At 54.6% G+C, this 22,605-nt stretch overlaps 5 protein-coding genes across 5 annotated transcripts; 2 read left to right on the top strand and 3 right to left on the bottom strand.

The window, feature by feature from the left end:
• Nucleotides 1–513: 513 nt before the first annotated feature.
• On the top strand, nt 514–2,410 carry J4E79_004911 (uncharacterized protein; the record flags this gene model as incomplete). Its single annotated transcript, XM_049353792.1, has 2 exons — nt 514–749; nt 799–2,410. 2 exons carry the CDS (start codon nt 514–516, stop codon nt 2,408–2,410), a joined length of 1,848 nt encoding a protein of 615 aa, XP_049211412.1.
• A 1,311-nt stretch (nt 2,411–3,721) lies between these two features.
• On the bottom strand, nt 3,722–8,931 carry J4E79_004910 (uncharacterized protein; the record flags this gene model as incomplete). The annotated part of the gene is made up of 4 exons (XM_049353791.1): nt 3,722–7,922; nt 7,980–8,291; nt 8,343–8,466; nt 8,523–8,931. 4 exons carry the CDS (start codon nt 8,929–8,931, stop codon nt 3,722–3,724), a joined length of 5,046 nt encoding a protein of 1,681 aa, XP_049211411.1.
• Nucleotides 8,932–12,356: 3,425 nt separating this feature from the next.
• J4E79_004909 (uncharacterized protein) lies at nt 12,357–12,803 on the bottom strand (the record flags this gene model as incomplete). Its single annotated transcript, XM_049353790.1, has 1 exon — nt 12,357–12,803. The coding sequence occupies one exon, from the start codon at nt 12,801–12,803 to the stop codon at nt 12,357–12,359; it is 447 nt and encodes a 148-aa protein (XP_049211410.1).
• Nucleotides 12,804–18,940: 6,137 nt separating this feature from the next.
• On the bottom strand, nt 18,941–20,392 carry J4E79_004908 (uncharacterized protein; the record flags this gene model as incomplete). The annotated part of the gene is made up of 1 exon (XM_049353789.1): nt 18,941–20,392. One exon carries the CDS (start codon nt 20,390–20,392, stop codon nt 18,941–18,943), a length of 1,452 nt encoding a protein of 483 aa, XP_049211409.1.
• Nucleotides 20,393–20,841: 449 nt separating this feature from the next.
• Nucleotides 20,842–22,081, top strand: J4E79_004907 (uncharacterized protein; the record flags this gene model as incomplete). Its single annotated transcript, XM_049353788.1, has 2 exons — nt 20,842–21,066; nt 21,128–22,081. 2 exons carry the CDS (start codon nt 20,842–20,844, stop codon nt 22,079–22,081), a joined length of 1,179 nt encoding a protein of 392 aa, XP_049211408.1.
• Nucleotides 22,082–22,605: the final 524 nt, after the last annotated feature.

Below are 22,605 nucleotides of genomic sequence, written 5' to 3'. Positions count from 1 at the left end.
GCGCTATAGGGTATCATGGGTCAGCGTGGGTCGCAGTGAAAGTGTGCGCAGTCAGCGGCAATTCGCTGCGTCGTGGGCAGCGTGAGGTTCGGGGTATTTGAGGATATATCGGCGTGGTTGAGGTGTAGTCGAGACGCGGGCGCCGGTGGGGCAGCTGCCGCCCCTCGGCGCTTGCCGTTGCGCCTGCCCTCGCCCACTGTCTCGTGAAGGCGCGCCCGTTGTCGCTGCGTCATTGCCGCAGCTCTCACCAAAACAATCGCCGTGTTTGGTACTGCCTTCTCGAGTGGCCCTCCAATGTCCTCATCTAAGAATCGGCGCTCTCTCCTCCACCACACCTCTGTCCAGCGACACGCGCGATAAATTCACCCGGCACAAGCTCTTGAATACGACTACAACCACGGTATATATCATGTTTGTGTATGATAAACGTCCATCGCTAACAGCTAACTATAGAGAAGCGTTACCTACTCGAACATACCGACTGCACCCACAAACGAGCATCATCGCGCCCTCATGGCCCCTCCGAATAACCCCAACGGCGTCCTGCCAGTCACACTTCTCCAGAAGAACGCCCCGGCCCAGTCACCTCGCGGGCCCAAAGCAGCCCAACCCCGCCTGAAGCTAATATGTCGGCGACTTCCTCCTGGTCTTACTAAGACCGAGTTCATAGAGGCTCTAGGCGACGAGTGGAAGCTAGGTGCTGGCAAGATCGATTGGATGAATTACAGAAAGGGCAAGATTTCAACTGAGTACTCTTCACCTTCTTGTCTTTTAAAGATAGCTTGTTGACCCCCTCAGTGCCGCCAAACCCTCCAAGCCAGCGCGCGCATACATCCATGTTACCAAGCAGGACCACGTCAAGGCGCTCGGCGACCACGTGCGCGCAATCACCTTCCACGATGCCACCAAGTCATGGCAGGACCCCGCCCTCGTCGGCCCACCTACGCTCGAATACGCTCCGTACCCGAAGATGCCTGGTGGCCGCCGTAGGAACGACAACCGCCAGGGCACCATCGATCAGGATCAGGAATTCAAGGACTTCCTCGAGAGCCTCACCAACCCCATCACCAAGCCCCCGGCCGCCGACAATGAGGGTCAGAAGGAGAAGGTCAAAACCACTCCTCTGATCGAAGCGCTCCGGGAAAAGAAGGCTAACAGGGAGAAGCCGAGCGCAAAGGCAAATCGAGGTCGTGGAGAAGGCAAGGATGATGGTGAGAAGAAGATACTCGCCAAGCCAGGCAAAGAGAACGCCCTAAACTCGGGAGATAAGAATCGCCGCATAAGCAAGGCTGACAAGGCTCAAGCCTCTAAGGAGGCTGTCAAGATCCTTAACAAGGAAGCGTCATCCTCCAAATCTGCCTCAGCCTTGGCGGACAAGACCTCTGCCAGCCCAGCACCGGAGCGCAAGCGTGGTAACGTCGCACTCGCAAAGTCGATGCTGCAGCGTGACCTCGGTGTAGGACCTGTCCCAACTCGTCGACGTGGAACGAAGCGCGAGGTTGGTACGCCTGCGCCCGAGTCCAATGCGCAAGCAAAGGAGACCAAGGCAGTCGAGGAAAAGGCCAAAGAGTCGCCTGCTTCACAACCAGCAACAGCAACTCCGGACAAGAATGCGCAGGCAAGCAGGAAGGAACGCCCGACTCGAGCAGAACGCCGCGCTTTCAAGGCCAATCAGGGCGACAAGCCCAACGACAAGGCTACTGCCAGCGATGTAAAGCCCCAGACGCCGTTGAAGACTCCTGCGCCGCAAATCTTGAAGAAGCCTCAGGCTCAGACTCCGACGGCTCCCAAGGGTCCAGCTGCTTCACGAGCTCCACCCACCGAGCCTGCCGCAGCCAGAAACAGCCCCGCTCCTACACAGTCGCACTCTACTCCAGCAAAGGCCGATGCGGGACCCGCCCAGGCGCACAACAATGCCCCCAAAGCAGCACCAGCTCAACCTGTGCCCGCACCCACGAGCAAGCAAGCGTTCCTGAAGCATGCCAATCCCAGCCAGGGTATCACCGAGCCCCTCATCGAAGAAGTCATGAAGACCTTTGGAGGTATTGACAAAGTCGAGATTGACAAGCGTAAGGGCTTCGCCTATGTCGACTTTGCCGAGCCGGATGGTCTCAAGAAAGCCATGGCCGCCAGCCCCATCAAGATCGCCCAAGGCGCTGTTCAGGTTCTTGAACGGAAAGAAAAGGTCGCCAGAGCTCCTCGCTTCAACGGTCCACCGACTAGGCCTGCTCGTGGCGGCGCTCGTGGCAACTTTGCACCTCGTGGAGGACGTGGTGGTCGTGGAGGTGCTAGAGGCGGCGCACATGCTGGTCCTGTTCCCGCTGCGGGTGCTGGCGATGCTGCCTCGACTGCCCCAGCTGCCGTTGCTCCCGCTCCTGCACCTGTCGCCAATACCAACACCGCTACGTGAACGGAACATGCATATCCACGTGACAGTGACGAGACATCAGCATTTCGACGACATCCTAACGAATACGGGCGCTTTCTATACCGCAGTCCACACAACATAGATTGAGATGACGTATCTCTATGCTAGGTCTTCATCTTGCATAGCCTTACAATCATCGATATCGGAGACCTCAGCATATCGGATATGCACATGATGAGACATACGTTTGGTGCCACGGATCAGTTGACCAAGAGGCACGGCGATATGGTTTGGATGTATGCGATACCCCATCTACTACATGGATATGAGTACGAGGCGATGGGATGTACGTCGGGGGTCAGCATGACAGAAGGTTAGCGAAGTAGTGGATACATCAACAAGATGCATGTATCTATTCACTTGGTATTTCCTTCAACACTTATCCCGTGCAAGATGTAGAGAGTGGATAGAGTTAGATTAGACTGAAATAGACTAAAGATGTCCTTATTAATCCTACTCTCGTACCCTGACAGTAAAAGAGTGTTGTAAGGAGAATGATAGCGAGCTTTTGGTGCCGTGAGGCGCTTATCTTTGGTATATTGAGTAGGAAACATCGCGCGCGGTAATCAGAGGCTGAGCAATTTCGTGGCAACAGTGATGTTGTATAGACATGGTGGTGGGGTTGAGTCGCTTTGGGCAAAAGTACGGTGCGAGAACGATAGCAGGGCAGAGCAGAGCAGAGCAGAGCAGCAAAGGACAGACGTAGCAGGGCCAAGGTAAGCAAGAAAGCGCAATCATGAAGCATGTACATTAACGTTGAAGATGAAAGATTTCCAGCTCTTTTCCCCATGTACCATAAACCACAGACCCGTCAATCCGCCTAATGCGAATCCTCTCTCCCTTAATCCTCATCCTCCGAATGCAATGCTAATACCCGCCAGCCCGCCCCGTTCGAAAACACAAAAATGCCAAACAGCTAACTACATACAAAAAAAGGGTATCGACATAATCCGCCGCGAAGCGTTAGTGGGAAAAGATAAGGTAGTTTTCCCAGATCCAGGTCTTTGGCTTGAAGATACAAAACATGTGTGGACAACAAGATAAACTGAACTGCAACCCAACTCGCTAAATGATACTACGAGAACAAGAAAGGCAAGGATAAAAAGAGCAATGCGGTAATGACACGCTTGATGATGGTAAAAAGATGCCAAAGGAGGTGGTGGAGAAGTAGATATTGTTATCAACGGTCAAGGTTGCCAGGGAGAGTGTTGAAGATGCAAAGGTTTGTCGTTATAGTAGGCCGTCTCAGTTGTACATGGTATATGAGGAAAAGGGTGATGAAGGCCTAAGAGCCTAGATCATGGGGGTGTTTTCGCCGCCCTGGTATACACCAGCTTGGAGGGTGTTGGGAGGCATATTGGCGCGGAGCTCCTTGGGGTTCCTGTAGAAAGGCTGACCGTTGTCCGGAGGAATGACTTGCTCCATGGGCTGGGGCATCGGTGGTGGCGGCGGAGGCGGAGGAGGAACCTGGTTGAAGTACGAGTCGTGGTGGTTGCCCGAGTCGCCAGGAGGGGATCTCGTGTTTGGTCCACGGGGGAAGGAGAACTCTGGTACGCTCTCGTAGGGGGATCGCTCAGCGCGGGTCATAGTGATAGGTGGGGACTTGGCGCGCTGAGGCCCACGGCTGGTGCTACGCATGCGTTCAGTTACGCGCTTGAATGTCATACCCAGGTTTTCGCTCACACTGCCGCGTCCCCGACGGTGTGCATGTGGGGAGCCTGTAGCGGAAGGGTTGGTAGGTGACACTTCCATGGGCTTTTCGCCGGGACTGTTGCTATCGATAGCAATGTTAATCATACCGATGCCGTTGTGACCGCCAAGGTTTAGCGGTGGTGGTGGCGGAGGCGGTGGGGTTGCTAGATGCTGGAGCTGAGATAGCAGAGGAGGGGCCCTGTCTTCTTCCTGGTCGATGATGATGACTTGGTTGTGGTTTTGATTCTCATGGATTGTCTCGGCGATGCTCGCAGTGATGGGCGGTGGGCTATGGCGCTTGTAGTTGGTCTGAGGCAGGACATCGGGCATCGTGTTCTGGCGAGAGTGACCGCGAGATCCACCTACAGAGGGGCGTCTGCCCATCGGGAAGGTAGGCGAGTTGTAGGTGCTGGATGGAAGGATGTCCTGCGGAGGCGCTGACATGGACCTTGGAGGTGCAGTAGGCTGACCAAAAGTGGTTGCTGGCAGTAGAGGCCCAATGTCGTCTGTTTCTCCGGAGTGCGAGTCTTGAAATTGCATGTTGTCCGGGATACTTGGCACTGCTGGGATGTCATCCTCATCATTTGGGTCAGCAGTCATGTATCTAGGATGACGCATGGCACGAGGATTGGCTGGAAGACCAATTGGTACAGATGTCGTCGATGTTGGTCCTGCGCCGCCGATTCTCTTGGTCATCTCCGGATCCGCTGTTTGGCTTCTCGTAATTGGATCGCGATACATCGACATTGAGTTTAGCATGTCATCAGTGTTCGACCGCTCGTGAGACACTGGTCGGAATGCGAGATCTCCAGGATGGGGAATGACTGGAGCGGATGGCCGGCGAGCCAAAGACAGTCTGCGCTCTTCCAACTCACGAGCGGCCAGGGCCCTCCTTGACAACGTGGCAGGGCGCATGCGCGACGCGCCCGAACGTCCTGAAGTCAGGGAATCAGGAGAAGCATCGCGTCCGTAGCCTCGTGTGCGGCTAGATTCCCTCAGGAATGGCGTGGGCTTTCGGCTCACAGATCGGTCTCGTGGTGCGCGGCGCTCTTCGGAGGCCTCTCGACGACTGCTCATAGCACTGTCAGAAGGCCGGCGGCTACTGCTGCGGTGTCGCTGGCGAGGGGGCTCATATCCAGCAAATCCTTCATCATCATCGCGCTGCATGGGTTGAGGAGAGACGGGGGAGTGCTCTCCGCGCTGAGCGCTTCGTCCGCGACCCTCAACTGGACGACGACTTGACGCGCGGCTAGCGCCTCTGCTTCGGGCCCGTACGGCACCTTCAGGAGACTCAGTGCGGCGAGTCGCTGCCTTGGACGAGGATCTTGTCTTGCTGACTCCCTGTCGTGCCCGGCTGCGTGCAGTGCGGGTGCTGGCAACAGATTCTGTGACAGCCGGAGAAGCAATGCTCATCTTGTAGAACCTCTCATCATCGAAATCTTCCGTGCTAGTTCCCATTTCCTTCTTCTGTGAAGAGTAGATACCTGCGTCTTCAGGAGACATTGGCACAGGTGAGGATGGGGAACGCTTTCCTTGACGAATGTAGCGAACACCTGATCGTCCGCGGTTCTGCGACTCCTCACGAGTGCGACTACGAGTGCGTGCGGTGCGCGAAGCTGGCCTCTCCTCGTTTCTGGAGTTGGCGCGGTTCTGAGAATAGTGGTTTGCTTCTTCCAGACTGCTGATGTACTGATCAATGCTGCGTGCCTTGGCGCTCTTGATGCTTGCGCCGGTGAGAGGTGGACTGAGTCTGCTGTTGCTGTAACCTGTCTCTGGACCTGTTTCAACTACAGCGTCCGGCATGTCAAGGTGAAGCTCTTGAATGTTCCGACTGCGTGAGCTACCGCGAGACTCGGCACGTTTCTTCTCGAGAACATCGAACACTCCAGCTGCTGGGGAAGGTAGGTGATCGCTCGATTTCCCTGGGTTGAAAGTCGCTGCGGAAAGGACGAAATCTTTGGAACCGCTTGTTGCTCGGCGCGTCGAGAATGGTAGGGTCTCCGCTTCGCGGCCGATATTGTCAATGGCAGTTCTTGGATGAGATTCGTTACGTTGGCCTCGATCTGGGATAGCCAACGATGCAAGGACTTCGTTGTTGGTAGTCTTGCGACCAGCGTCAGATCGCGAAGGGAAACGCTTCCTGCTGTATGAACCTGGTGTGGCAGTACGTGCCGATGACGGCTCCCTGGAGGCATCACGTGCAGCACGACCAAGCCAACCACCATGGCCTACAGCTGGGCTGATAGCTGATTCTGCGATAGGCGTGACACCGGCGTTCATGGGTGTCTTTTCGTCCTCTTCTCGGACGATCTGCCTGGGTTGAGGTCCGCGCGTGAAGTCCGTGACGAGCTTGAGTGAGGCCATCCTGGCCGCGACTCGGCTACTGCCAACACTACCACTAGGAGGCGACAGAGGGGGGCTCATTTGTGAGCCAAGAAGCGCTTGCTTCTGCGCAGAGAAAACGGCATCCTGCGCACGTGGTGAGAACCAGGGCTCTGTAGTTTCGAGACCCATGCAAGAGAAACAGCGCACGGCTAGCTCCGCTCTGCCGTGTTGAACTGCATGTTCTCCCCATTTGCGGACTAGAAAAGATTGCCTCTGCCAGTCAGTTGGGAATGTCAAACATGTCAGCAGGATGGCCTCCATGTAATATTTCCGAGACACGTAGACCTCGATGGCGTCGTTGTATTCACCCAGTCCGAGGAAGATGGCCACGGCGGGGTGGATGTCGCCCTTCTCCAGGAGACGCTGAACGAAGGCTTCACCGACCTTCTTTTGCGAGCCTTGACCCATGTTGCTCAGAGCAAGCAACATCCAGTCAGACGAAGTCATTGACTCGGAACCAACCATGGAAGCCATGAGATCAGCGCCGAGGTCACCCAGCCATTTCGAAAGAAGGACAGCAGCGGCCGAACCGGGGGAATGACGTGCCAGTTCATCCTGCACTAGATCCTCAATGTCTTGGTCCCAACCAAACACTACCTTGAGCATGTTGAGTCGAAGATCGTCTGGGGTGCGATCTGGCCCAAGATCCGTGGGGCGGAAAGGTACGTCGCTCAGCCTCATTTTGGTGAACGGGAAGAGATCCATGTGTTGGTTCTTCTTGGATTCTTCCGGGCTTCGCAGGACTTCTTTGCGGAGAGCTGAGGAGCCGTACCGGGATGAAGATGCAGCTGATGATATTGATCGAATGGAAACGCTTTCACGTGTTGAGGTGCCAGCAAGGGACGATGTGCCGGACGAGAAGATGGTACCGGAGCCGTTCGAGCTCTTCGATCTGGTGGACCTCTGCGACGCTGAGCCATGCGATGGTCTGTCGTATCGGTAACGGGGAGCGCGGCCGCTGCCAGATGATCGGGAGCTCTGGGAGCCCCGGCTGGATACAGGACTGAGGGGACCAACACGATCGCGGCGCTCCTCTTCTAGCTGGTCCATCTCTTGGGCGATCTTCTGCAGCGGTGACATGGCGACACCCTCGTCCGCGCTACTTTCTGAGTCGGCAAGCATGAGTGGGAGCGACTTCGATGGGAGAGCAGTAAGGGGGGTCTCCATCTGCTTTTGTTGTTCGTCTAGAGAGCTTGGTGGAGATGGAGGCGTGTTTGCAGGCGCATGCTGAACGTTAGCGACCATGGTGGCAGGTCCATTGCTGGGGTTGATGTCGTATTGCTGGATGCTCGAGTTGCGTCCAATGGTGAAGAGGGTAGCAGTCGGACCGTAGTTGCAGATAGCAGCGATGCCATCAGTTGTTGGCACAGTTTCGTATGACACTCTCTTGGTGCGGACATCCCATGCGCAGGTTTGACTATATATCACGTGTTAGCGTGGAGGACGAATTGACAGCGCATGCCAAGATACATACCCTTCGGTGTACTGTATGATCCTGCCGTTCTTTGACCAGGCAAACCAGCAAGGTCCGGGCTCTCTCTGTTCCTTCTGGTTGAGCACACGGATTACACATGGGGCGTCACTGCCGTGTTGGGCCTTGGGAACACTCCATACTCGGAGGTCACCGTCTGATGTTTGGGCCGCCAACATCTCGGACTTTTGCTTTGATGAAGAGCCATGCCAGGCAAGACCTGCAATAGGGGACGGGTTTCTTGGCGTGGTGAGAGTGTGCAGGATTGTGAAGGATGGCTGCAGGGTGGCGATGAGGATTGAGCCATTGAGATACCTGCGGGTGTTAGCATTGATGCCCAATTCACTAGATGCCTCTTGTACGCACCCAATGGCGAATGTTCTGCAGTCTGAAGCTGGTGCGAGTGCGGTAATTGGGTCGAAGATGGTTCTGGCGGAGAGGTGTTCGGATGTGGAAGGCTCGAACAGGATGATGTTGCCCTGCGCGTTCCCTATGCACATGTTAGCACCCGAACAGGCAATGGCGACTGCCCGACCCGTCACTCACCAAAAGCAACGTTTCCGTTCCTCATCCATGTCGCGACGCGGATCTGCTCATACGACGCAAATCTCGCCACCTCGTCGCCCGTGAACAAGTCCCATACAATTGCAGTCGAGCCGGCGTCGTACGAGACGACTAACCGGCCGGCACCTCTTTCGCTTGTTGTGTCGACTGATATCCACGATACATCTTCCCGGTGCCTATCAAAGCGGCGCTCTATCGCCAGTGTGTCGTGGTGGAGGACCAGTATTACGTTGCGTTGCGCATAGAGCAGGAAGGAGCCGGTTGCCGCACAGGGTTCGAATGCGAACTCATCTTGGCCCGGCGTCGGGGGTTTGAGCTTGACGTCTGTGGACCGAACCGAGTTGCTTTTGATGGAATTGGAATTCGCGCGCTGTCTTAGTCCAGTCGACATGGTGAGGGCTGGATCTATGGGTGGTCGTCAGTCGGGTCGAGTCCGCAAGGGCCCGCGAAGCGCATAACGTTGAAGACGAGGGCGATTTGGGATAACGGGAGTACAATCAGGAGCTTGCACAAGAGCGAGTGTGAAACTGCAAGACGTCAGGGGAATCCAACTCACTGCAGAGAGCAAGAGCGCGCTAAACAGCAATGCGCTGACAGCTCCACGGCGTCTGGAGGAGGGTACCCTTTGGCCCCGCCCCGGTCTCTACAGGGATCAAAGTTGAGGCGGTTAAACAGAACTTGGGTACCGCTTTCGTCTTATGCGGCGGTACAACAACGTGCAGCTGAAGAGACAGACAAGCAAGCAAGCAGCGAGAAGGTAGAGAAAAAGCGACAACAGCGCAGGCGATGTGTGAGTTGAAGCGCGTGGACGCCCGCCTATCACTAACGGCGCTTAGAGCTCCAAAGCCCGACTGATACTCGCTCGAAATAGTACGAATGGCATCGGTTGGTGCCGTCCAGCCAACGAGCAGCATACCCGGCAGCAAAAGGCGTTAACGGGCTGGGGTTGCGCAGCCTCATTCGCTCGCCAGCTGTGAAAGGTCGACATTGGACCTTCGGGGACTCGACGAACGAAGCAGACGCATGCTGCCATCCTGGAAGCCAAGTTGGTGACACCGCACGTTAATGGTTAGGTTCGCGCCGGCGTGCCTGCGTGGGTTTACAGACCAGCCTCTCAGAGGGCTGAACGGCACAGGGACGAAGACGCGGAAGACTGGGGTCGACAGAGTACACGAGATGGCCGCCCTCATTGGCCAGCACATGTGCCTACCGCACAATCATCACACTTTCGCGCTCGAAACCAGCGTATCAGATCGCGGTGCGGCCGCCTTGGACCGGCCCGTAAAGGATGATCCCTACGTGCTCAAATATGCGACATGCCTCGTCGACTCGATGCATATAACGACTCTCTGTTCTCGACGCTGCCATGACTCTTCTCAAAGTACGGTGACGGTAGCGCCATCACGACATGTTCACAATTTTCTCTCCTGCCGCTTGGCCAGCCGTTCGCATACTGCGCGGCCTTGACCGTGGCAGCTAGCGCATCGCGCCCAAGCTTTTTGCGCAACGCGCTCAACCCGCAACGCTCGGGAGCGGATATGTAAGTTGGTGGCACAAAGGTCACGGTCCCTGAACGACTATCCTGCACAAGCCATGGCCCGTCCCGGAAGAAACATCAACACCTCGCGCATGACGTGCGAGACCCCAGGAGATGGTAGTTCCGACTTCACATTCAAACCCAGCCGCTTGTATCGCGGGGGCATGGTAACGTCTTGCAATCCATGCCCGACTAATGTGTTGATACCTACATATACGGCCCAGGAACCACCACCCTCTGTCGTTGAACCAAGCACAAAGCATAACGTGCCGCTGCAGAGGCAGGAGACACAGAAGCACACGTCGCTAACCAAGCACAATCGATCTACTCCCGCCCCGTCAGCTTCAACCAAGTCAAAGCTCCGCCGATCTGGCATGCGAGCGTCGTTCCCCGGTCGTGATATATGCATGCCAGTTCATAGTAGCTACAAAACCCTCGTGTTTCCTCTCGGCATGAAGAAACAATTTAGCAAAGCTGCTTCAGGCCGTGTCATTAGCTCTCAACAGCGTCTTACACCGTTCGAGCTATACCCAACGGTATCGCAGAAACGGGGGTGGGTGTCATGAAGTTGGGCACACATTGCCTTAGTTGCGTGATGAATTATTCACACTCCTTTCCGCTTCAAGGCTTGCTCCAAGCGAAGCGCCCGACTAAGGATTCTCATCCCGGACTTCTCTACACCGTCTACCAGCCACACGCATTTCGCCCCTCTTTTTAGATGTACTGTGTACTCTGCCCCACGGCATTCGCAAGACTACAGCGGGGGACGCAAAATTACTGAATTGTCTCGCACAAATCGCGTGTCGTTCCTGGACAGCTTGCGTGCGGACTAATTTAGGTGAGGCAAGCATGCAGCTTATCAGCACTGCAGGTCCAGCCAGACTGTATGGTGATACAGCATGACCGATATGCGGATCCGTGCAAGAGAAGAATGTTCGTCCAGTACCGACGGATCCCGCGAGATTTCAAGCAAAGCTTAATTTAGGACATCTTCGCGATATATGGGAAATATTGACGATGAGGAAGGGAAGGATTCTGAGGCATGTTTCCAGGGAGCGCATAGTAAGGGATTGCCGAATTGGGACGGTAGGGCCTCCCAGCGACAATATTATACTCAGCATGCGAGACTCTGCAAAATGACGTTGCGTGTACAGCGCCCAACTGGTCGTTCAGCAATTTGCTTTTTCATTCGCGACTCGAGCACACATAGGAGAGGGAAAGCGATACTCCACCACGGCTTCGGGTTCGCTGCATCATGCAGAAGAAACATGGTAGAACTACCGAAGCCCGCTCTGGGAGCGCCACACATCTCAACAATCACACACCAAAATTCAGCTAACGAAGCCCATCACATCCCCATCACATCGCTATCCTAGTTCAGGGCGGGCATCACGAAAAGCGCAATCTATGTGAACAGGGCAAGGATATGTTTCTTGTTGTCAAGGTAAGACGAGCAGTAAAATTCAAATGGGGTATCTATCTAAACGATGGCTGAATGGTGGGGGTATCAATAAGGGAAAAACAGGCGAGAGAGCTTATCAGCCACAATAAGCCTCGCTCCTTTTGCGCACACAAGCGCGCATACATATTTCGCATTCCGATTTGCGGAAGCGGGGGGTATCGAGAGAAAGAAAGGCCAGGTCTGGGAAAAAACGCCGCAGAACCTGCAAATGTGAAGATCCGTCACAATATCGCTCCTCCAATGCGATTCTTCTGTCACTCTCCAACGTGTTTGGAGTTCCTCCTCTTTCTGCGTGATCGCCAGGATCGGCGCAAGAACGCGGTCCAGACGTTTGCGCACACAAACGACTCTGGACGATGCAAGTGATGAGTGCGCGACCCCAGGGCCGTCTGTCGTGTGTGGTGGACAGCGACGGTGGGGGCGTCCACGTTCACACCGTTGGCAAGCAACAGTGTGACTGGGGCTGACATGTGGGAGAGGGGAAGGTTGCATCCACCAGCTCCTGTAACATGTCGCGGTGTTTGAAGTAAGATGCGAGAACACATGCCATGTCAGATGGCTGAGGCGCGACACGCGGCAAACTCAGGTCCCGGTGAGGAACGCTGAGTGAGGCTGACTGTGGCAACTGACTGACTGCGAGCTCATGTGACTCACTCAGCCATGCCAGCGCGCTGCTGACGGGAGCCAACGCGCGCGCCTACAATGGTGACGTCGATGTTGTCAAGATAAGTTCTGATAACGCCGTTAGTCCTGCGACGCAATTCGATGCATGCGATTTAGACTTACAATAACACGAATGCTATCGGGCGATGCTTGCTCATTCAACCTGCTCTGGTGACTCGGAGATGGGAGTCATGGGCTTGGAAGTGCGACGCTGCTTGCCACTGCTGCGGCGGCGCTCGCTCTTGGGCTTCTTGGGCGCGTACAGTGGTGGCAAGACGGGGAGTGCTGTCGCTATGGGGTACTGGCGCGGTGGAGCGGGCGCCTTGTCGAGGAACGGGCAGGCAAAGTCGTCGTCAAAGTCCTCACCAAAGAGGTCTGCGTCGCTGATGTAGGATGAAGGTGCGCTGCGGTGGTCCAGCGATGGGCCCGTAGGCCATGATGGGTAAGCACATGTTGAGCCGCGGGATGATGAAGAGCTGGTAGAGTAGTTGCTGTACAGCGACGATGTTGGTGAAGCCATGTTCCTGGGCGAGATGCTAATAGGCATCGACTTGGATGGCGAGGAGGATGGAGAGGAGCCTGGAGAGGATTCGAAGTGCATGGTGGTGAGGGTGTTGGTGGTGAGGGTGAATATTGGTATGTGTATAGCGTACGGGGTGGGTCGCTATTGTATATACACACTTGCGGGCACTTTCGGCACTACAAGATTGCAGTGTGTTTTCGTGGTTTTTTCGTCAGTCTAGTGTCGCGGCAACTGGACCGAGGTGCAGGGGCGGTTGATGATGTATGACGCCGATGTGGGTTTGGGGGCAGGTGGAAAAACAGGGTTGCGGGTGCTACTCCGGTAGCGTCGGGCTGCGTCTCGGAAAGCGATGTGGGAGATTTGCGATCTTGGATCTAGCGATGCGACGGTGGGTGGGCGTTCGGGGGGCTCGATTAAATAAAAGCCACGGGGTTGCGCTGGTCAGGCGTTCGAGTCAGGCAGAAGCAATGGTCGTGTGTGCGTGTGTGTCTCGAATGAAGATCAGATGAAGGCCTGGCCGTGGGGAGGGTTCCATATATCCTCCGCCGTAAACAATCAACTCTCCACGCCTCGCTCCGGTCCGCATGAAACGCTTTTATTTGGCGCTTTATGATTTGCCTTTTGTTATGTGTCGGTGAGCGACCGCTCTTTGGAGGGGGTGCACTGTGGTTGGCGGAGCTTCCACGCAGCTCAGACCGCCCCTTCACAAAGGCTGCCATTTCTGGCTACCGCAGCCGTCAGCCCCGTATGCTCCGCTGCGCCTGTGAGTCCATCCCGGCTGTCGGGGCATGAAGACCGTGACATGGCAGCCCATCCTTCGCCCTATCGCCTGGCCGTCGCTTGTCTGCGCTTGTCTATCGCTGGCCCTATCGACGTGCGCACATGCAGAATGCAACGATGACTCGTCCAGCAGGCAGAGTCTGCTGCCTGCTAAACTCTCCAAACCTGCCTCGTCACCTAGACAATACTCTAGAAACCTGGCTTGTTTAATCCTCGACGTACGCCATCCAGAAAAAGACCTGAACAAGGGATGTGACAGTGACAGCGGTTACACACCCCACGACTCAATTCGCGCCACGCCCGTCTCCGCGAGGATAAGATTCATCGCATGCCCAGATGCAGTAAGCTTAGTGTCAGAGGATCATCTCGGGGATGGCATAGGGAGACCCTAGCTGCCCTCCCCACGCTTTCATCCGGCGGCTTCTGACATCCGCAAAAGGAAACCCAAACGCCTGCCCCGGGTTGCTGTCCGCTTCTCCGTGCGTCTTGTGAAATGAATTATATCGATTGTTTTTTGCGCATGCTGCCCAAACAGTCATCTGGCTGTTTGACGCCCTGATTCAGGTGTCGCAAGTGGCCACCTGGTTTGCCCCCGTCCCTGCGCCGGCCACACACAAGCAGATCCTCGCCGTTTCGAAACGAAACCACTCCACAAAGCTTCCCAAATTGTAAAGAAAGGAAGTATGAACCCGCGGAACATGTCCTTCCCTTCGCATCGAGGTTTACCCGGTCAAGCTCATGGGGTGCATTAGTCGCCATCACATGCATCGCGCCGATCTCAGGGTCCTCCCCACTCGAGCCCTCCGAGACAATTTCTAGCCTGCGGGTCCCCTTCACAACTTCACCACCAGTAGCGTTCCATAGCCGGCAGTTACTCTGCGACGCGCGGAGCAAAGTAGCATTGCCACCAATTAATGTAGCGAGGTACATGCCGGCCCGGCATACAATGTACTCTTTCACAACCGCCATTATCGCGCTGTGAGACGCCTCGCAGGAGTCATACTTGCAGCCGCTGCGGATCCGTCTTGCCCCCGAACAAAGTCCAGTAACTTTGTGCGACCTGGATGCACGCATTTGGATCATGATAATGCGAGGAAACTCCAACGCTTACGGCTGACCTGCAGTGTGCGGGAGGCTGAGAAGAGATCTGTAATGTCCGTCGCATGCAGTGAGCACACCCTCCCGTTCGCATCGTTACTGCAACGATATCCCCAAATAAGCCCTTTGTGCCTATAAATTCGCAAACACCATAAAGGAAACGGAGCACAAAGATCAGCCCTGTCGGTTACATTGTTTGTGTCTGCGTTCGGCTGGATACAGCAATATAGCACCCTGCTTCATCTCCACGTTTTCGCGACCCGTTCAGCCTGCACACTCTGCCGGTAATCTGGGGTCGGGTGAAGAAAAGCGTCTGTGCTCGCTCAGGAAACTGGGGATCGTGAGAGTCCGTCCGCCTAGTGTGGAAGGTTCTTCCATTCTTCCATGCGCCGCCGTTCAAAAGGGCTCGTGCACGCCTCCTCGCGTCGAGCAACACCCATATTGCCTTTGCCGAGGTTCCATTTCACCCTCACACCACGGTCACTTTCTCGCCGTGCTGACAGTTTCGTCACTTTGGCGACTCGGTCAGAAGGTCGGCCAGCTGTCCAGACCACGTTCCCGCTACTCCTAGCCCGCCAGCTATTGCTGCACAGAATGCGGGCGGGCGACCAAGCTCGGAAGGTTGTCAATAAACTTCAACTAACCATCCAGGAGGGTTCCCCTGTTTGCAAGTGCGCATGCAAGGCACCACCTGGCTGTTTGCAAAACCTCGAGCACGACGCAGGGTCTGCCGACCCATGAAACAGCACCTGTTCATGACGACGTTTGTCCCACAACCAAGGCCGACAAAGCAACTGTGCCGCTGACCCCATCCTCGACCCCATACCAACCCCGTATCACTTGCCTCCATCAAGTCGCGATGCCATCACCAAACTTCAAAAATGACGTCGTCGGGCAGCAGAGCCGCACTACGTCGGCCACGGCATTATTATTTCCTGCAGTGCTGCAAACACGAATCCATCGCCAAAAGTCTCTGCTGCGATATCCACATGCCAGTACGAAGTCAACAAATTCCATCTCGGTGAAACTGCACGTGAGTGGGCCGGTGGCATCATCGTGCTTATGGTGCGGCTACAGCCTTCGACTAGAAGCCCGTCATTCCCTCACATGGAAGGTCCGATGTGGATCCGAACGATAAGACGACTCAACTGGGTAAAAATCTCAGCGCTCCGAAGTGGAGTAACAAAACAAGTAACTCCGACATGTTTTCGTGAGACTGCAAACCCACGATTCATGGGTGCTGGCGAAAACCGGCCGGATGCTGTGGCTGTGGAGCAGGTGTTGTCGCTTCAGCTCATGCAACAATACCGTGCAGTGGCGGTGAGTGGATCCATGGTGAAGAAATCAATACGGCCGCGGTTTGAGCGGTACGAACGGTTCAAGCGAAGAAAACACAGATTTCAGGGCTTGCACTATTACTTCGCTATCGAACGCGCAAGCCCAGCAGTCCAGAGCCATCTTGCAAACACTACCAGACTCCTTGCACTTTCCTCTTTGGGAAGTGCAGCCGGCAGTAGGCTGTTTGGCAGGAATGAAATGTACCATGGGAATCTTGCAGCCTAGACCGCCGTTGCGATCAGCCATCGCCCTTCATCGAGGCTGCATGTCACTAGGTACTCGACAGGCAGGTAAGGTGGCTTCTATCAGAGATCGTCCGTGGTCGTAGAGTACACAGTCTTTAGTCGCTTTCGGTTGGAATTCTTCCGTTTAGAGATGAGGGGAGAAATTCCGGTGGCTGATGTTGAGCGGAGAATTACCTGCAGCATAGAGAGTGGACGCGGGGATGCACATGCCAGACTGGTGCGAGATCACTTGTCGGATTGTCGACCCGTGGAAGGCGGAAATACTGATACGTTCTCAGAAACATCCCGTTGCAGCGGGATCTGTGGGAGTGACTTCTCGCGTTGGCGCCGCAGAAGGGCACGCACCTACATCGATCTGGCAGCTGCGACTGTGTGCGATAACGACGATCATATCGTCGAACTCTTGGTGCGACAGTTGAGAGCACCAACATCTATTTCGCCATTCTTGATAACGTTTGCGACATACGTTAGGCATTCGTTACACAGATGCAGATCCCACGATGGAGGGGTAAACATCTGCGAAACGACTTTCTCACAAACGCACAGTCACCACTCAGCATGCCAGGCAATCCACCACTCAGCCTTACAACCCCAGCAGCTTGCACACTATAAGGCTTACACAGCGTCCCTCGAACCCACCGCAACACTACCCAACAACACCAGATCAAGCTTGTAGACAAAGGAAACCCTCAAAGCGGTGACTCACCGCCTGGATACCGCGTCCCAACACCGCTCACCTCCATCTTGTGCTTCATGCAGTGCGACACCTGAATGCAAGTATGCCGATCCTTCGACTTCCGTAGTCGGAGTCGGTATGCATCTGTCAGATGGACAGCATACTTGCAAGAAAGCAGGGCTATGAGATGGGTGAGCCCTACAAGACGCCCTGGCCCTTTGCTCTTCTACGTCCTTCATCGGCGACGCCCTCCAGTGTAAGTCAAGTTTGTAGCCTGCTCGACAAGGTAGACATGAAATCCGCCGAGCGGCCCATCTCTGCCTCGCAGCCCTCTCCCGCCATGCACTGTGAAAGACAGCGACAAAGGCGCTTCACCCAGCACTACCTAACTCTCCTTCCTCACGGCACAGAGTTCACAGCGCGGCAGCACCCCTCCGCTCATTCGCCTACTCGATAAGGCGTGATGCCAGTTAGTCTGGATGTCGTGCATATGTCACTTGTCTTAGTTTTTGCCCCAATGGACCCCACGCGGGGCACACACACAGTGTGCCCATCACATCACGAGGGCGGAGGGCGCTTGCGGATTCCCCACGCCCCGCCGAACTTGACATGTAAATTCGCCTCACGTTCGAGACTGTTTGTGCGTGCCGCCCTACAGCCCCGCCGACTCGCTGTTGATCCCTCGTCCGCCCCATCACGTCCTTGTACTTTTCGAGCACATTGTAACTAATACATATACTAATCGCGAGGTGGGTTTTGCTATCATCGGCTTGTCGATTTTTACTGTCACTAATAAATGGCTTCTACAGCGCAACTCAAGCGATACATTTGAGCAACAAGACCCGACCTGTTCGCCTGGCGTCATAACAATGTCACGGTCTACGACGCTCCGTGCGATGACTGATGATTATCACACCACAGAAGAAATAACAGAGATGTGGCGCCGGCTCAACAAGGAACGATGCGTATGGACTCTTCAACAACATAAAGAGTGGCAGTTTTTCCTGTACTATCAGTGTCTCGCCCGAGATGAACGCTACGAGCGAAAGTCGCTTTCAGAATGTCTCCGCGACACCGCATCGACCTCAATCAGTTTGTCTATGGTTTTATGCGCGATACTGGCTTTCCATGATAATATTTTCGACTGCGCAGTGTGGTCGAAGGATTACATCTATGAATTTGTTTGTCCAGACTGCTCGATACGCGGAATCGCAATAATCATGACGGGGGCTCTGTTCGGTTCACTATGGCTCGTGCTATCATTATCCGTGCTACTATGGGCAATTTGGACATACAAACGATGGATATCTCTTGCATTGGCCATGTTTTTGATGGCCGAATGCCTAACAAATGGGGTGCAACAGCTTTACAAAGCTTGGTCAGGATAGTGTAGAATACTCCGCTTTCCGAGAATGTTAGCAGTCATTATCTCGGAGACGTGGGGTGGGATTTGGGGTTGTGGTGGTGGGGTGGAGCTGTGGGTACGCGACTCCACAGTCCACACACTTTTGCCTCTTGCTCCATCTATTTCTCCAGTATGCGGTGGAGATGTAGTGGGTTTTTCAAGACCCTGATCTCTTCCTAGCCGGTTTCTTGAGATGGGATTGTCTGTATGAAGAAGCTGGTGGAGATATGGCGTCATGGTGGAGACGCAAAAGGAAGGAAAGGGTCTCGGCAGTTACTGCTTCGAGTATACCTGTTGATCTGTGGATATGGCTGTGTTTGAGTGTGTGTTGAGACGTGTGTTCAATTGGCTGTAGATATGAATGGCGGATAACCGGATATCGCTGTGATGCAGATCTACATTCACGGGTGAGTAGCTCCCCGGATGATCTGTGTTTCCATTCTTATTACACTATACTACAATTACTGTCCCATCTTTTGACTGAGTGCATGAATGATATGCTCTATTCAGAAACCACAAGGTCAGAGCTCTAGCACAACGTACACTCCCACGGATCATAGTCGTCCGGGCCAGCTAGCTAACGGTTCCCACGCATACCCCTCAATGACTGTTCGCCACCACAGATGCCATGTGCAAACAGTATGAAACCCTACTTCGTAGAGGCCACGGTGCTTCAGGCCGGGGCCCAGTAACCATCCCAGTTGTACTTCAGTACCTCGTTACCCCAAGACGTCCATCCATTGACAAGGTACCGAGAGAAGACCTCAAGCGCGCTGTAATCAGTCGGATCCGGCAGAAAGGGTTCGAGTAACTGCTTCAGACACGGTTTCCGTGAGTGGATATCTGGCACAGCAGCAATGACTCTTCTCTTGACTGTTGGCGCGTGTGTCATTGTCGTCCACGAGTTTGGTGCTGCGCGACCTAGCAGAAGGATCTCATACGGCTTGCGCATGGCGCTATCAATGTCGAACATGGGCTCGCCTTTGGTTGTGGTCTTGATCCATATCCACTCTTCGATCAAGCCCACGTTCCATGTTTCAAAGAGTCCGCCGGGCCCGAGCACATGCTCTCTCAGCGCTGCCTTATTCGTGATCCAGACGCCGACCAGCGCATTGTGTTCCAGATAACTGTCGATATCCATGCTCAACAGCATCTTCTTGAGGTACGGCATGCCGCCAACTTGTTCATACGCGCCCTTCCGCTTGGCTGAACGATTGGGCCATGGTGGGTCCAGCAGTACGAGGTCGAAGTGTCGTGGAAGGGTAAACTCGTCTGTAAGCTCACGGAATGAGGTACGGAAAGCATCCGATGCTGTGGAATCGCTAAGGAAGAATGTGGATCGAGGTGGTATTGTGAAACGATACTCCGGACCCGGCTGAGCAGGTTGCGACGTGTTCTCGGTGATGGATAGCGACAGGGAGTGGTGGTTGGGGTTGTGGAAGGCGCCTGTCCACGGTTCGGTTTGTGCGTCTGGCGAGACCGTTTCAGCGACCTGTGTACTACTTGCAGTCTCACGTGCAGGGCAGTACGACATCATCCACTTTGGTGCCACAGTGGCCGGTTCTGCGACCTCGGAAGTCGCGCCGAGAGAAGCCATCATCTGCTGCAGATTGAATGCGGTATCGTCTTCCTTGCTCTCACTCCATGAAGCCCACTCCTTCATCCGAGATTCGAGGTCTTTTTCGGAAATTTGATCAACGTCCATTTCTTCGTCTTTCCCGCGGAATGGTTCCTGGGGCATCAACTTGCGCTGTGTGCACCATGGCCCTGGAACCTGTGCACGGATTTGGCCGAGTGCACGTTCAGCCAGAATTTTGTACCGCAGGTCGTCAAGATGCAGAGACTGGAAGTCGTGTTGGGAGGCTTCTGCCACTGTCGCATGGGGCGAACGGCGGTGTCCGACATGCTGCGTGTTCACCGCGCTTTGTGCTTGATTCTCGTTCGCTCTAGGTTTCTTCGCTTTGGGTCGGTAGTCCTCCTTCGATTCGATGGGCGCTTCCAAAGGCGTAGTAGAGAGTAGCACTCCCTTGCGGTCGCCTTGTGCTGCTGCGATTGACGTCGGTATGTCGACCAATATGACGTCCACCTCCGCATTCTGGTAGATAATTGGATTTGACGAAGCCATGATGAGAGATGATCGAAGAGAGAGAAGAGTAATGGAAAGTTCCTACCAATTCTATAGTCTTACGTCATCGCTGCTCCCCGTTTGCAATCTCAACGACAACACGCCAAATAATCATCGCGTGGTCATAAACACATTTCGCGTAGAATATCTGATGTGAGATCTCGTGATGTTGTCGTGGTGTTGCATGGAAACCATTTCCGAAGGGTAGCGTCGGATGAATGGTGTGGGCGAAGTACCGGCCGAAAGCAGCAGATCAGCCTCGGTAAACGTCATCGCGGCATCTCAAACACCAAACCACACAACGGCGTTGCTTTCTAATCCACACACACGCGACCACGCCCCGCCTCCAGCACACGCGTCCTGTCATAGCCACGCGAAACGACGACACGGAAGGAAGCGCAAACACACGATATTCATGTCGCGGTAACCCCACGTACCTCTGTTCTGGAATGTCCACGGATCTCCTCCGCTATGACGGAAGCAAATCGAATATCATGACCACGACTGCGGCGCAAACAAACAGCGCAGGCACTACAATACCCGACCATGACGCCGTCATGTCGGCAAAGAAGGAGGGAGGCGCAAATATGGAGCCGAAGAGGCAGAAGATGGATAGGAACAGCATGGAATATCTGATCAAGAGTGGATTGGCGGGTGGATTCGCAGGATGCGCTGTATGTTAAGAATCGTCTCTATGCAGAGAGATTGGTCGGATCTGATACTAACAGCGTATAGGCGAAAACAGTAGTAGGCCCTCTCGACCGCGTCAAGATCCTGTTCCAAACCCGCAACCCCCAATTCGCAAAGTACGCCGGCTCCTGGAGCGGCTTCCCGACTGCCATACGCGACATTTACGTCAGCACCGGCGTACGCGGGCTCTTCAAAGGCCACTCGGCAACCCTCCTCCGCATCTTCCCCTACGCGGGCATCAAATTCCTCGCCTACGAGCAAATACGCGGCCGCATAATAAAGAACCAGGCGCAGGAAACACCCACACGACGATTCCTCTCAGGCAGCTTTGCAGGCATGATGAGCGTCTTCCTCACATATCCACTAGAAGTCATCCGCGTGCGCCTCGCCTTCGAGACCAGCGAACAAGGCCGCAGCAGTCTCGCAACCATCGTACGCAAAATCTACGCCGAGCAGGCACCACGCGTATCGCAACCGAAGAACCCCATCACCGCAACCGCGACACACGTCGTCGAAAAGGTCACCCCGCGCTCTGGCCTCTCCAACTTCTTCCGCGGCTTCACACCCACACTACTTGGCATGATACCCTACGCAGGCGCTTCCTTCCTTGCTCACGACTCTATGTCCGATCTCTTGCGCATACCCGTCCTTGCTCCGTACACCACGTTACCCAACACCTCGCGCGAGGAATCGAGTACCACGAGTCACAAACCTGCGCAGCTGCGGTACTGGGCTGAGCTGACCAGCGGCGGTATCGCGGGCTTCTTTTCACAAACTGTGTCGTATCCTCTGGAAGTCATACGGCGACGCATGCAAGTTGGTGGTGTGGTTGGTGATGGGCATCGGCTTAGCATACCGGAGGTTACGAGGAGGATATACATGGAGAGGGGATACAAAGGATTCTTTGTGGGATTGACGATCGGCTATGTTAAGGTTGTTCCCATGGCTGCCGTCAGCTTCTATGCATATGAGCGGGGAAAGTATTATCTGGGTATATAAGAGTAGGATCCTTCATAGGCACAAAATAAGAGAGAAGAGATCGTTGCAGGAGCAAAGAAGCGACCCCCTAGCGGCTATCGCGTGCGCTAGGTGAAGGGTGAAGACCTGGGACACAGCACTGTCATAGCAATGTCTTATCAAAACTATTAGCATTCACCACGTCTATTACAGTAGTAGCGCGAGTGTCGATAACAGAGATGCAGGAACTCGTCAGCGCAGTCCATGTAAGCCGGCAAAAAAGATGGGCAAAAAAGAAGGTCAAAAACATACAACAGCCTGGATTCGCTTCTGGCCACCCACGAAGCTACTAATAGGCCGGTATCTTGCTTAAGTACCGCTGAGCGAACGGGAAGCGCTGTGTCTCAAGATCCTGTGGTCGTATGTACAAAATTGACAGAGTTTAGACAACATAATGTTGGTAAGAGTCAAGCAGTGCATGATTATGCACTACCTAGCATGGAATAAGACAACCCTGCACTAGAACATCAGCAAGTCACTGTGTACGATAAGCAAGCGTAGAGGAT

This window comes from Alternaria viburni (assembly GCF_023758015.1).
Source record: "Alternaria viburni strain BMP 2772 chromosome Unknown scaffold_9, whole genome shotgun sequence".
NCBI lineage: Eukaryota > Fungi > Ascomycota > Dothideomycetes > Pleosporales > Pleosporaceae > Alternaria > Alternaria viburni.
Note: the sequence above shows the minus strand (reverse complement) of the source record. Positions and strands in the feature narration are given on the sequence as shown.